This window comes from Pygoscelis adeliae, unplaced genomic scaffold, assembly GCF_000699105.1.
Source record: "Pygoscelis adeliae isolate BGI_AS28 unplaced genomic scaffold, ASM69910v1 Scaffold232, whole genome shotgun sequence".
In the NCBI taxonomy this organism is placed as follows: Eukaryota; Metazoa; Chordata; class Aves; order Sphenisciformes; family Spheniscidae; genus Pygoscelis; species Pygoscelis adeliae.
The window spans coordinates 1,157,327-1,173,204 of NW_008824473.1; the positions used below are offsets into that span (position 1 = coordinate 1,157,327).

General features: G+C 36.1%; 1 protein-coding gene across 1 annotated transcript in view; it reads left to right on the forward strand.

Annotated features, from left to right (window-relative positions):
- The window catches only part of ANKS1B (ankyrin repeat and sterile alpha motif domain containing 1B), a 450,276-nt gene that overhangs the window by 235,426 nt on the left and 198,972 nt on the right, over window positions 1–15,878 (forward strand). The window contains 1 exon segment of the mRNA XM_009321298.1: window positions 12,603–12,709. Coding sequence (XP_009319573.1) covers window positions 12,603–12,709 — 107 coding nt within the window.

Here is a 15,878-nt window from a genome sequence, read left to right on the forward strand (position 1 = left end):
ACATTGTAAAAGCCTAAACAAGAGATAAAGATGCATCTGTTTTAATGATCCATTGAATCCCAAAACAAACCTTACAGAAGACTGGGCAAACTGCAGGATAATTGTAGAGCTTTTAGCTATGTTCTATAATAAACGCAATGGGAGTTGGATGCAAAAAGCTGCAAGCATTTATTTTATTTTCTGTTATTCATATATTCCTATTATATTGGCAATTTTACCCTGTAGTGTCATAAATTTAATATTCAGCTATATGCTCTTCATACACCAATTAATCAGAGCTGTTTTTGAAACAGCCTACTACAAATGAAGACACAGGCTAAACTGAAAATACAGTAAAAATGTAAGTCATCAGACTATATTTACCCATGTAGTCTCTAACTCTGATGCATTTTCTTTTTACATTTCCACTCTCTCTATAAGTGCCTATCAACATATACCTTTTATCTCTGTCCATGTATTTTGTGTTCAGTGTTAGGCTTCTTTTTCCAAAACTGTTTGCAAAGCAATACAATCATTATATTCACAGACTTGAATAAATGATTCCTGGCATATGTCTTCTAGAAAGAATAGAGAAGATTGACAGCAAACAGAGAAACTTAAGAAAATGGAACTATAATATCATAAATATTGACATTCATCAGTAAGTAAATGTATAGCCTAATTCTTGTCAATTTTGTTTGTAGTCTACTTATGACCGTCAGATCTTGTCATGCTAAATTTAGATACTCTGCAATAAGACTGCTTGAGCAAAGGAACATTCTACAAACTCTCTTTTAATTGAAGGATTTACATGTAATTTTGTCCGACTTAATGTACTGAGACTTTCCAGAGGTATTTCCCCACATCAGATGTAATGTTTTAGTGAAATAACATAGGAGATTCAGACCCCATTCCGGTACTGATATTTTCTCCTTTGGGAAAAGTTTAAACCTTGGCAGTCTGGTCAGTTGTACTGTTATTTCTGAGTAACCAAACTATATTTTTTTTCTCACAGAATTAATACAAAAGATGTATTCTTCCTGGGAGAGCAAATGTTTGTCAGACCTAAAGATACTTCTTTTTTATTTTGTAGAAAGACTTAATCTCCAAAAGAGGAGTAATGCATACTGAATCCTTACCATCTCTTCCTTCATTTTGTTATTAACCTAATATCTGATCCTTACATTCTACTGTTAAATATGGTTAGAACAGAATTCTATATGACCACAGACATGAACAATTTATGTGCAGTTTGAATATACTACTCACATCTATGAAAATTCAAATGGTGTACTTACCACTGTTCTTAGAGCCTTGTTTCAGTATTTTTAAAATATACTCACAGTAAATAATATCCCTTTAGAAGGAGTGAGTGCTATTGGGTTATAAAGGTGACATGAGTGTTAATAAGTACATATGGCATGAGGTAGACCTATACTATATTCATATACACCCATAATAGTTGTTTTGAGGCAGAGTGTAGAATGGTATGAATATACAGAATGCAAAACTCAGAAAATCAGATTTTCATTGACTTTCAAGGGTGTGAAGCTCAGAAATATTGACAACTAATAGTAAAATGGAGAGTGAAGTAGTATGATATTTAAGCATGTTTGGGGACAATACTGAGAAGAACTGTATACATTACTGTACAAAAAATAAAATTAAGTGAATAGAAGTTATTCTCACTTTAAAAGTTTGGATATACCTGCCTATAGCCTAGCCTTACAAAATTGCACTGATACAAACAAAACCAGTCAGAACTCAAATAAATTTGTTGTGAAAGTTGCTTAAAAATAATATTACTCACATTACCTCCTGGATTCTATTGGTAGTAAATGGGTCCCTAACTCTTAAGTGGATTTGAAAACATTTCTAAGGATGATAATGTTAATGTTGCAATCTACTTTTCCTGGTCAATTCTCTTCTCTGTCAAACCTATCCCTGAAGTCACTGAGCTGTACATACTGTATCTTTTTGCAGCATGGGGTTGAATATTGCTGAGCTACGCCCATCTAGATAGGAGATAAAAGGATCAACAAAGGTAGATTGCAGACTTCAGAACTTGAAAAAATGGATTAAAACATTTTTCAAAGTTATTTCCAGTAGGACTGAGGTCTTGCCTGTTTCTCCACTGAACCATGACAGTCCAGGGGGAGTACTAATAATCTATGTCACCTCCACAAGGACAGTTTGGCTATATTTCACAAAGTTAATGACAGAGTGTTTGTTGGTGTGCCTAAAAAGTGACAAGCTAATGGTGCCCTCATTCTATAATGCTCTCATAATCATCCTACTGTAATTCTAGAGGTTAAGAGATTTTTTTTGCAAGCCATGATAAATGACATGAAAAGAATGATCAGATTACTTGAGAGTTTTAGAATTCACTTGCTTAGGTTCAGCTCTTTCCTAGCAGTTTAATCTGAACCTTGCAACTATGTAATCATTTACACACATGTATATTAATATTTAATTCAATTGATGTCACTAAATTGAACAGCATTTATTCCTTAAAGCAGAATCAAGTTCAATACCAGGTTAAAAATGTATGCAGAATAGGAATTAGCACCTCAGCAGAGTTGAAAGTATCTGATGAAAAATGAGGCTTTCGCAACCTGTGGCCAGGAAATACTTTAAAGATACATTCCTAACTTCTAAAATAGGCTGTATGAAAACCATAAGTGATTACTAAGGGCAATTCTCTAAAACTTTATTCAATATCTTTGGTGGTCTTTTGTATGAGATAATATGGGTATTACTCTTACAAATATGTTAGGGTTAGAGATGTTGTGGCAAGTGAGACTATGATGAAGTTTATCTTTCATAAATTACATAGAGATCTAAGTCTACTAAAACTGAATTAATAATGGTTTCCTGAAAATTCAGTTGATTCACTCATGTTTCCTTCTTAATCTAGTAGTCTTTAGATTTGAATAGATATGAGTCCTTGGAAGCTCACATTTCTAGTAATCGCAAGAACATCACATGCTAGTTAAAAATCTTTGGCTTATTATAGAATTTACAACACACAGAATTGTTTCTTGTTTTAGTTCCACCTACAGAAAATGAAGTAATTTAGAAAATTCAACTAACTAAAGTGTATTCATTTGCTTTCTAACCCAGACTGTTAACCTGAGTTCATGATCGTAACACTAGAATCAGTATTTTCTTGTTTCATTGCCCTATATTCAGGAAGATACTGTGGTTGAATGCCCTCAAATCCTTCAAAAATTATTTACTATTTACCACCCCTACTTCATAACCCATGATACCAGGAACTTCCCAAAACTCTTATCCACTGCTGCCTTTAGCTCTTTATTTTAGGTTATTGTGTTATTACAAAACTAAGATGTCTGAGGTTAAATTATTGATTGCTAATATGAATTTATATTAAATGATAATAATAGTATTTAGTGTAAAGTTGTGAATTTTTCTGGTATCTATTTCTAAAGTATATTTATTATTCATGACTTCATGCATGACTTTAGATAAATATTTTTTATGAACTCTGCAATTTGACTGTTTTTCTATTTATGGGATGTGATGGACCATCTCAGTTACTTAGTGCTACTTCTGTTTTCTGGTAGGCTATTTGAAATGTTTTACAGAGTATAATTCCAAAGAATAAATTATCTTGACGGTACACAAATCCCCCTATTTGCATATGAATATGGCATTCATACAGAGACCAGCCATTCTTCTCAAATTTATGCAAGCAAAAATCCATGTTCATGAAAGTTTTCAAACAGCGAATAGCAAGGAATGTAGCTAAACAGCCCTATACCAGAATTGAAGAGAATAACTGTAGGTGCTGGTTTTGTTTATTAAACCAGCTCTAGTTTTGATCTTGTTTGTACTATAGGAAATAATCATTAACATGTTACGAAACGTTAGTGAAACCAGTCTGACAAGTACATTTTCAGCTAACCTGTACGTGTAGGACCACTTGAGCTCTTGCTGAGATCCATTAGCCTTGACAAAGGAGCAATGGAAGGAATGATGCCTGGAGTACAGTTTATTAAACTTGTCTGGAAAGTTGCATTTCTATCATTCCAATTTCTAAAACAAAAAGCCATGCAGGACTAAGTACAATGCCATGGGAGGTGTTTGCACTGTCTGTAGGCATTGACACAGATTCCTGAAACGTCTGCGGGTAGGGGAGGCTAGTTCAGAGTTCCTACTCCAGAGGTGGGAGAGTGAGAGTCGAGCAGTCGGCATGAGGTAGCTCACAGGCAGGATGAACAGGGTTTATATAACCTCATCCGTACGCAAACAGTCCAGTGAGTTGCCAGAGCTGTGCCAGCATGCCACCCACTCAAGTAACGTCTTTATTATTCATTGAAAGATGCCGCAGTTTTCTTTTGGTGTTGCAGAGCCTGCGTTAGCAGGGGATAAATATTACAGAAGGTGGTTATAGAGGTTTTTATGTAATAAAGCAAGTTCCTATTGAGAACCTGACTTTTTGTCAGGGAGCAGAGAGGGCTGGTTGTTCCCTAATGGCAGTGAGCTGTTCCCTCATCCACGGGGTCTGCACCCAGTGGGCAGAGCCAGGAACTGGTAACATGCTCCATTGACCACCCCAGACAGGCCCCTGAGAGATGACTCAGGTCCAGGGTCCACTGAGGGGGCCCAGCCAGGAGCAAAAGGAGATTGGGTCAGAGACAGGAATGGAGACAAGGCTGTAACGTGGGTTCATAGCCTATGCAGGAGGCAGGGCTGAAGATAAGACTGGAAAAAAGCCACTATGTATGTCTGAGGGGTCCAACCAGGAGATGAACTGCCTACAGCGTAGGTCCAGCATCCATCCAGTAGTTAGGACCAGAGGCAGGGCCAGATTTATATATTATTATTTTCTGAGATTTTGAACGTTCTAGGAAAGAAATAGGTGAGGGGTAGTTTAGTGTTATTTTTCAGTAAAGAGCGTCAAGTTACCTTTGCTCCCATTTAAACGTAGTTTTTCCAGTACAGATTTAGAGTATCATCTTTACAATTAGCTGCTGGTTAACGTTGAAGAGCTAATGCATGTAGCAGATATTGTCCTCTATCTAATCTATAAAAATGTTGAAGTTATGTTAGGATTACCTCAAATACCTAAATCCACCCTAGTCTCAACTCTAGACAAATCTCAGGGGGTAATTTAATCTCAGATAAGTAATTTAATTTTAAAATTAACATTTTTTACCTGTTTTAAAAGGCTTGAAAGGGGAAGTGGGAAAAAAAAATAAGTAAAAGGAAAAAGACAGATGTGAAACAAAAAAACAGATTGTTGTAGCTACAGATGAAGGATGACAAAAGAGCAAATGATCATAACTTACAAGGAGAATAAGTAGAAGTGAGATAAATAGGGAGTGTAGAAAAGGAATTATAAAATGAAGCTAGAAAGAACAGGAAGGAGAGAAGGGAATTCACCTGATCAGCTGTTCAAAGGAGGAGATCACTCTAAAATCTGGTGCACTGGGGGCAAGGGAGCCTCTGAGCCCAACTAAGCAAAAGAAAACAGAAGACAAAGTGCCGCACTGTCTCAGGTTGAATCTGATTTGTAAAATAACCCCAGGAGAAATCCTTAACCTTCCATCATGTATATTTTCAAGATTCATAATTTCAAAGATATGATAGTTTACTGCAGTGTCAGTACAGGCATCTCATTTCCACAGCTCTCCACAGGACCTTGCAGCAGTTACCCAATCTATGAAATTATGGTTACCATTTATTTAACGGCTGTATTCAACTTCTTGAGATATCTCTGTGCAGTGAGTGTTCTGTCAAACCTTTTTTGAACAGTTTCTTCAAACATTTCTTTGTTACCCAGTTCTGCTTGTTTGCTAGTCCAGTGTTGCCTAGCACAGACCTGTACAAAGATTTGCTCAAATCTGAAATTATGTAAATTTGTTCTTATGGTGCCAGGAATTATAGCATAAAAGGTTGAGTTTGCATAGTATTTTTAGCAAGACTATGTGGTATACATTTTTATATGTATACACTTAGATAACTAGTTTTTAACAGTAGTCTAAATCTTTACTGTATTAAATAAAATATTTTGATTGGTCATGGTGTCACTTAAATTTTCAAGGTTTTTTTTCTTGTTAGACAAAAACAGTGAAAATGATTACTCATAGGTGGTGAGTGTAGTGTTACTATTCTCCTGTAAAAGTTCCTGAGGCAAGCACAGAAATTGCTCTACAAAACTAACTCCTTTTTTCAGAAAATGTTAGTAACTTTCACTGAAGCCAGAATAAGGATGTACACATTTAGCCCTTGGTTGTGAATATGATTCCTGAAAAAATAACAGGCAACGGAAAGCTCTGTGTCCTACCAAAGGAATTTGTATTAGATAGAATAATTTCATAGTATAGTGGGGATCCACTGAGATTTGGATTCATATCACCTGCTCACCACTGCCTCCAGCCGTAGGAGGTGCTTCAGTGCTCATGAAGAGGGGAGAAAAAGCAGCTGAATTCTAATTGCATATTAACTGTATCTTTCCTAAGTGCAATACAAGTTTACAGGAACCTATTACTCTTGTGGTGGCATCCAAAAGGAAGAGAGTCGCATTCCTTCCATTTCCTCCATTTCGCATGGAACAGAGTTACAGAGGGAGGGTGGAAAATGAATCCAGCTCTCCCTGCAACCCTCTTTCTCCCATCATATTTCATCAACCACCGAACTGTCTAGTTTTTCTCTAAAATTAGATGAAATTATGGCAGAAAAATCCATGAAGGACTGTTAAGCATAAAGACACTATTTCTCTTTCAGGAAGGCATTGAGCTGCAAATTGCTGGAAACTGGGAAAATGCTAGGAAAGGATCACTGCACGTCCATCTTATTCTTATGCTCTTCTGTAGGCATCTAATAGTAGCCACTGTGACTGAAGTTGGTGAATGGCTGAAGCTAGATGAAACTAGATGAAGCTGTGGTGTGATCCAATGCAGTTGACCCTGTGGTGAACTGGATGAAACAGTGAAACAGCCATCTGTTATTAACTAATTCTTGCAATTCAGTAGGTTGCATCTTTTATTTCCATTCTGTAGGCCAAGGATATAAATCTGACTGAAGTCATGGCTACTACAATGCTATATAATATAGTTTGATTTTCCTGTTGTCTTTAGAAAGAAATTATACCCCTGAATTTATTCATTTAAAATACAAAATCAGAATCTAGAAAGACTAACTGTCTCAAGTGGTCTTGCTGTATGGTGATATATGTTACCATATAGCATATATATATTGCTCACCATCATAGTAATGACAGTCGAATAGAACAAGGTGCCCTGAGTCCTAGTCCAGTGGCTGTGCTCTAGAAAACAGGTCTTTTAATTTTCCAGTAAGATCTGTCCCTCATTCACTGAACAGGATGGGTTCTGAAGGAGACTAAATCGAAGTTGCCAAAGCAATCAACTGGACATGAAAAATATCCTAACTTTGAAGTTTCTGTAATAAATATGTGTTTCATGATAGAGTGGAGTACTTTGACTGAGCTGTTCCTGGGTAAATAATACATCAACAGTCAGAAACACAAACTTGTAGAAAGGCCAATGGGGTTCACAAAGTACAGTTCACTGTTGACAAATCATCTGTCAAGTAAAATGAATTGTCTTTGCTGACTTTGTAGTTACAGTTCTTATAAATACAGTTATTGTACTTACATAGTGGTAATGTAGAGTTATAATAAATATTGGTATAAAAATCAGAAAAGAACTGTGAGGATGATTTTCCTAGTCAATGAGGGTTGTTCCATTAGCTTGCATTAGCTGTGGTCTGAGAATTATTTTTGTGTGTTCTGAGCCACACATAGGCAACGGAATGTAACCTTTAGATTATAGATACTAGATAGTGTTATTTAAATTCAAGCTGTTTCTATTGATGTTGTTTTGTTTCTGTATATGCCATGAAAAATGTCTCTAAAAGTACTTTCAGGAAAATGTTCAGCATCACCAAATACGATCATCCAAAGTGGCATCATCATCCAAAGAGCTAGGCTGCTGACAGAAGTTACAGATTTTATGTAAGGCATCCAGGTTTTTCAGAGTTTTATGAAAAAGATCATTTAAAATCTAAGCATTTTGAGTAGCCTAATAATATAACTGAAATGCGTAAGATAAAGCAGAACCTTGCATACACTTCTTGGAACCTACTACTTCCATAATAAACTTTCTTTAATTTTATTGGTCTGCTGGATGTTAGGCACAGGTTTTCTCGTACAACATCCTGTTCCTAGCTATTCTTAGCTCCTCTCCAGGAATACATGTCGTTAGATTAGTTTATTCACTAGAACACCCAGTCAGGCTAACTCTGCTGTAGCACAAGTTCTGTTGCAATGTCGAGAGATAATTTTTTTATCTGGCTGAAATCATGAATACAAAGAGGAAAATGATATCCCATTTGGTGTCTGACAAGGCTGAAAGTTTTAATTAAAAAAAAAAAAAGTTTACAGTACTTACTCTAGCATAAATTTCTTCTCCAGCTCTGCTAAACTGGCTGCCAACTTACTTAAAAGATTCATCCTTTCATATTGTGGTATAATCTCCACTCAGAAATTTCTTGGTCAGTAGCTACTAAAACTCTCCAAGTTTTAATTCCTTAACACCAGAAGTGTTTAGCAATGTTTGGCAGGTATTGACCTACCTAAGAAAATGGTTTATAATAATCTATTCATGATAACTGGGGGAACACCTCCTCTACAAATAATCACTGCATTTCTTTCTTAAACAGAGGAGACCTTAAATTCCTTTGCATTTAGAGCAAATCTGCCTTGCAACATGTTTGAAATCATGTGCTCTCTGATATCGCAGATTCAGTCAATTCCAAACCCCACAATAAAGATATTCTGAGTCTCATTGGGAACGAGACGTCTCGTAGAAATTATCGTATAGCATACCAGATGGCATCTTTCTTGCAGACATCACTTCAATGTGCTTCTTCTACTGCCTTGGAGAAGAAAGAACCAAGTATTGCTATCCCCGTAAGAGACTTATGCGTCAGTTTTCCCATGCAGGAATAGGTACATCTTTTTTGATTGTGGTATCACAGAAGGATTATCATGGGATTTATGTTCTTTGAAATCATAGGAAAGCAGAGTTGTATGTAAATGTGTTGCAGGGGAGACCATCTCATACAGTCTGTATGACATTTTTCAGTATCAGGACCAGCTTTAGGCATAGGCAAAGTAGGCACTGCCTGCAGCAGCACACTGGTGGGGCTGGCACTGAATCATAGACTAGCAAAATGAAGAGATAGCCTTCTAGTCTCAAAGCAATAGCACCTGCTCCGGGTTCCACTTGCACTGGCTTGGAAAAACTATCCAAGCAGCTCCGCTAAGATAAGTCTCCTGGACTGGCAAAGAACAAGGAGATCTAAAGAGCTGCAAGTTCCCATAATGACTTGATTGACCCTAATCCCTGCATTCCTGGCTCTGCTCTGTGCCTTCCTTTACCTTTGCCTTACTACCTTTGGCAGAAGAAGGAGGGAAATAAAGTCTTGCAGATAACAGGATACTCTAGCAATGAGATGATAGTCAGGGATGAGGACAAGGCGGCAAGCTGACTGTGTTTCACCTTATTTTCTTTCCCCTTGCTGAGCAATCTTATGTTGTGTTGATGGGCTCAAATATGTAGTTATACTGGCAGGGGACAGAGTTGGAGGAGAGTGCGCAGTGGGACCAGCAGTGCTATAATCATCCAGTGCTGGGGCCATGGAGATAGACAGATACAGTACCAACAGCTACATGAGGAAATGTGTCTGGGGAGCCACTCAAAAACTGAATTTTGCGTACACTGTTGCTAGGCGTTGAGCCAAGCACTTCTCATCACTGGCAGCATAACTTCCATGCTGTTTATAGTAAGGTAAGGAAGAAGCAGTTGGACCATGAAACTGGTATATTCCTAATTGGCTGTGCCTTATTTTTGGGCAGAACATTTTTGTTGGTGGGGGACACAAGATGCAGACACGTTTGTGTCCGTGTATGGAAAATACAGGAGTCAATCATGCATGATCCTTTCAAAAAGTGGGATTATGCTTCGCTAGGTCTCTTTCCGATATCGATTTTTCTGCTTATAGGGGAAAGGGGAAGACAAAGTCAGGAATCCTTTTCAAAGGAATTCATGATTTCTCAGTCAACTAAGAAAAATTCAGCAAGGATTTAATTCTCATCTTGTTTAAGATAGTTTTGTTCTCAATTTGTTCTCTGAAGAGCTTGCCCAGCCTTTCAAATTTGCTTACCGAAGGGAAGTCCACTATATTTCAACTCAACAGAGCCTACCCTCTTCCTCACAGCCTTGCTACTGACTGGGCACAACCCTGAAGGGATTGTGCTCCGTCTATGTGCAAAGGTATTGATTCACAGTAGAAAAAACTCTGCAAAATAGGGAAGATTTACAGACAGGTGTGAACAAATGTATTTGTATCTCCATGAGACCTAGATTCCTATCAATTTGGTGTATCTACTTTCTCTGAGAAAAAATGAATTATCCTCCATTAATCTGTTTGAAGTACATTTAACTATTTGTGCACACTGTACTCTTACCAAAAATATATGTTCTATATTGCATATATTCACATGCTATTGTTATTAAATACTTGAGAAAACTCCTAAAAGTTTCTTCAGCAATTACAGATTTACCAGTGCCCAATAAGCCTTTAGTACTTTTTTGAGAGATGTAATGAACCTTTCATACTTCGTGTAGAAGACCTGGAGTAATGTAAGATCTCATAACAGACCTGTCTTAGGCAACTTTCCAACCTCATGAAAGATCTTTTACGGCTCAACTAAAATTGTTCTACAAAATCATTGTGGACTTCAGTTTGCATGAGATGTTCCACAAATCCAAGCAGCAATATCAGAATGAAAGGTCATCCAGTTTTAGTCCAAGGACTAGTCAGGTTGGAGTTGAAACTCTTATAATATTGTTAAACATCCAGCTAAGTTTGAAGTCAGTTCTGCGACTGCTCGGGGAGCCTCTGCATGTCATTTTCAGAGACTTTGTATTATAACATGTGGGTCAGACTGTAGGTTTGGATTTCTATGAAACAGTTTTCTGCCATAGTGTAATCAATCCCAAATGATGCCCTTGACGGATATCTATAATTTCCTTACGCCTGGAATTAAATTGTCCTTAGAGATGGTCATTGCTTGAGATTCACAATGGACAAGAAACACAAAGAAAAGTAATTAATGTGTTCAATAAATGAAGTTCTACTGGACAGGTTTCTTCTTAGAATTGTACCCTGAATATACCCATTTTCTGCCTTTTTTGCTAAGTCCTTTGATCCCGTTATGAAAAGCAAAAGTTTAGTAAACATTCATCTCAGAACAAAGGTGTACAATATTTCCATCTTGAGAGAAACTGTCTCAAAAATGGAACATTGATGGAAAATACATCGTGAAGTATTTGGTTTCCTGTGCAGAAAATGAACTTTGCTTTCATTTTAAATTCATCATATTTTATTACATTTTTTCCAGTTATAGTTGATAAAACATACATTCTCTCCAGAAATCATGCAAATTTTATGTCTGCCTGCTATCATTCACATTTTTGTAAGAAAAGGATATAAACTTAAAGTTTTATTTAGTAAAAATATTCTTTTAATTATTCATTTGAAATGGTGACCTTTTCAAGTTGAATTATTATATGTTGGCATGAAGGATTTCTTGTGTCTTATAATATTTTACGGTTGAAGAAATCATGCAGATAATCTAATTACTTTGACTAAAATTGTTGTGCCGTTTATGTCTTTTGCTGTACTACAGGAGAGAAACTGTGAAATGTATTCATTATCGATTCATTAAAGGGTTTTGTTGTTATATAAGCAGAGATGCAGACCACTACCTGTCTTGTATTAAAAGGGGAAAGGGGAAGGCATAGTAAACCGTGCCATAGGCTCTGGTTTATGTATTGCGTTTCTTAATGTCTTGTGAAACGTAAAAATCTACAACAAACAGATATGTAAAGCGTAACTGGTATGAAGATTCTATTCAGATCTAAGTGCTCTAGGTTGCTTTTGAATCTTGCTATTTTCTGCATTTGTTTTGACTGCTCTCATCATTCAAGATTGACGCTTGGATGGGTGTGTAGGAGGAAGCAGCAGCAGCAGGCTTACAGCTTGCAGACAAAAAAAAATCTGCCTTATCTGATGGCTATTATTGAAAATGCGAGGTGTAGCCTAGGCTGGGTAATGAAGGGGAGAGAGCGAGGGGGAGCAAGAAGCATGGAGCTGCATACTGATGAGTGTAGGAGTACTTGATAAAAAGAATTCTTGCTGCTGGCAGTGCATTGCTCATTGTGGAGTATTCCAACAATCACATATAACGGAGAACAGCTTAGATGACAGCTTGATATGCTTTTTTTTTTTTTCCTACTGTATGACGTACTGGTCTGTAGTAAAGATTAATAACTAAGAAATGTAGAGCTAGGATCAGATCTTACGCTATATACTGCCCTGTAAACTATGTTTTCCTTCTGACTTTTCTGCTTGCTGAAAACATTAATCTGTCAAGCTGGCGGGCTCCTTTGATACCAACTTTCCCAGGAACACGATGTGGCAATGCCACCTCTCAGCCCAGGACTACCGCTATTATCCAGTGGATGGTTATTCGTTGCTTAAACGCCTCCCTCTTCACCCTCCTACAGGACCCCGATGCCCTGTCCAGACAGTGGGACAATGGTTGGAAAATATTGGGCTACCTCAGTATGAAAACCACTTGCTGGCTAATGGATTTGACAATGTGCAATTTATGGTAAGAAATCTTCTGTGCATAGCTGTGTATATACACTGTAGCTGCCTTTTTTGTCTGTCTCTTATGTGCTCATAAAAACCTTAGAGCTATTCTGCATTGCACTAAGAAGATCTGTTTAGTGTTTCACTTTTCTATGTCTGGCTAAATTAATATATAAACTGTCCTTGTATAAACTTCCAAATTGTACACATTACAAAATATTCTAGCCAGAAATATGGTAAAAGAAAAACTGAGTATTAACGTTCTTTCTGCCCCTCATCAATCTTCAGATTAAAGAAAAAACCTGAAGAGTTCTTTTAATCCATTGCAGGATTTTCACAGTATGTTAAAGCTGTAAACACCCCTATCTGCAATACATCACGTTATTACTTTTATTTAAACATTAACATCGTTGTAATAATAATTAAATAACATACAATGCCATTCTTGCATTGAGAGGTATTTTAGTACCAGAAAATTATTTAACAAATAATCACTCTCTCTGCAAGTGATTCTGGATGCCTCAGTTAAATGTTTTGCATCTTAGATAATCCGGCTATGGGATTCACTTGTTGAAACTTATGCCCTGTGTGGAAAAGTAATGCATTCCTTTTAATAGTTCTATTTTCATGTTTAACTCCAGGTGTTTATCAGGAAAATATGAATGAAATAAAATTTTATGTACTTCAGAATTTATAGTATTACCTGTGGTGTAAAGTAACATAGACCTGTCATGCACAAACTTTCAATTGAAATTAATATTGACAGTAAAGAGAGAAGCTTACTTGTAAGGTTGTTATATAATCACTTTTCTACCTGCTTCAGTATTCCCATTACTTGAACCTCTTGCAAAAATCCTGACCACATTTCTTATAAAGTATCAGAGCTTAAAATATTATTTATTACCCATTTTTAAGATATTTTTAGTAACCATGTATATCTTGGAACAGTTCTAACTTTTCATAACTTACACCTGGCATATAAGAAACAGAAGTGAAACAGCATGAATATCATGACTATAAAATTATCACGAGTTGTGTTTTTCCTATTTAATTTCTTTTGCCAGCATCATTATATGCCTATGGGTTACTGATCCGAAAATCAAGGCACAGATCTCTGCCATTTCCACATTATAATAGTGTAGAGGTTTCTTACTGTTTTTATGTGGCTGGCATGTGACCTTCTGCTTGTATCAGTAAAAATCATTAGAAACTTTACCTTTAAATATTCTTGAAAACAAAGCTGCAAGGGTGTGCTGTCAGCCCAGCAATGTAAAAAAAAAAAGTCCAAAATGTGTTTCAAGCTACAGTTTCCTAAAATGTAACCACATATTCTTATATATGTTGTAGTGTTAGTTACATAAGTAGATGATTGTTTAGTCTTAAAGAGATCACAGAGGGAAATTGTTTGCAAGAGGCTGTAGGTGGCATAACAAATGCAGAGGGGTACACCTACCACAGCTAAATGATGAGCACCGGAGAAGGCAAAGAAACTGCCCCGGAGGGCTTTCTAGTTGTCCCCCAGCTCTGGAGGGGCCTGAACCATGTTCTGGGGGAACTTATAAGACTTTCATTTCCTACATCTCTTATTAGTATACTTAGGTAAACACACAAATTATATACAAGATTCTAATATTCAATACGCAAATCAAACTTTTCAGGTATCAGGCACATTAAGTTATGCCTGCATACTTGTGTGTTAGCTAATGTTTTCCGGTCATTTTGATTTAAGCCTTTTCTGAAGTGGTTTGTTTTTAAATATATATTGCAGGTAAATTACATAATTACTCTTAATTTTAGTTGGGGTAGCATGCATATGTGAATGGAAGATTAGACTCTTAAATCCAATGATAAGCAAAAAGCTGGAAAATTGCCTAGTAATAAAAAATGTATAACTTCAGTAATTTAATATTTCCTAATTTATTGATTTCACAGTGTTCATCATGCTGTTACATATTTCAGTTTTTTTTTGTACCAGAAATTGAATAGTTCCCATATTTTATTGGAAATAAAAATGATCAGAAAACCCCAATTTCTTTATATATTATTCTTTTGAATAGATCAGCATTATGTAAGGAAAGCCTCTCCTGAAAATTTAAGTAAGTGTTTTTTAAAATATTTTGCATTTTAGCTGAAATGTTAAAGAGAAAATTAAGCTTGGAAAGTATATAGGAAAATGAGAGAAGAAAGACCTGCTATGCTAAGAGGAAAATTCAGATTACCCCAAACTTAAATGTGTTGTACTCTTCCTTAATATGAGAGAACTGCTTTACCTTTATTAAAGTGGTTCACATATTAAGCTATATTTTACAAGCTTCTTAAATTAAGTGTTTTAGATAGGTTATACTCAGTTGCTGACTGAGGTTAAACCACAACAACATTGAGCAACTCTAATACTTCAGTGCAGTAAAAATCAGTTAGACATATTTGTTCTTTATTCTGTACCATATTCCTGCTTTTGTTTTTCTGGAAGCACATTCTGACCTGCATTTAGTCATTCTGTTGCCTAAGCAACAACCATCACACTCCTATTAAGTATGATTTAGTAGTACAGGTCTTACTAGATGTTCAGAACAGGAGAGGGAATATCACAATGATATCATTAATGTCCATACATCTGAGAACAAATATATCCTATTTATACTACTCTCAACAGCAAAATTCTGTTAATTTAATTAGCATTCTAATAAAAAGGTGTTTTTTGGATAAAAAAAATTCTAATCATAAAAAAAATCTAATCATTCATTAGATCATAGAAATTAACTCCTTGTGTTTAGTCCCCCTTGAGCATTGGGAAAGTTATTCACTAGATTATGCTTAGAATTAGGAAGATATTTTACCTGAAGTGTATGGACTTTATAGTAAGAAACAGCCTGTTTCCTATTAACTTTACCGTATGAATTTTTTTTTTCCATAGTTCATTAATATATATGTTTTAAAAATAGGCTGAAAACTAGTATTAAAAAAATTGTGTTTTCGTGAACTACTTTATTTCTACTTACAGCTTATTTGCACACACAGCAAGTACAATTCCTGCTTACTATTAGTGTCGTGCAGGAATGACACTTCCATAAAATTTAGTAGGCCCAAGGCAGATTTAGTCCTAAGACCTGGTTCCTCTGTGCTTGTAGGAGTAGAATCATACTTGAATATGTATATACATATATATGCAGTCATTATTACCTTCGATA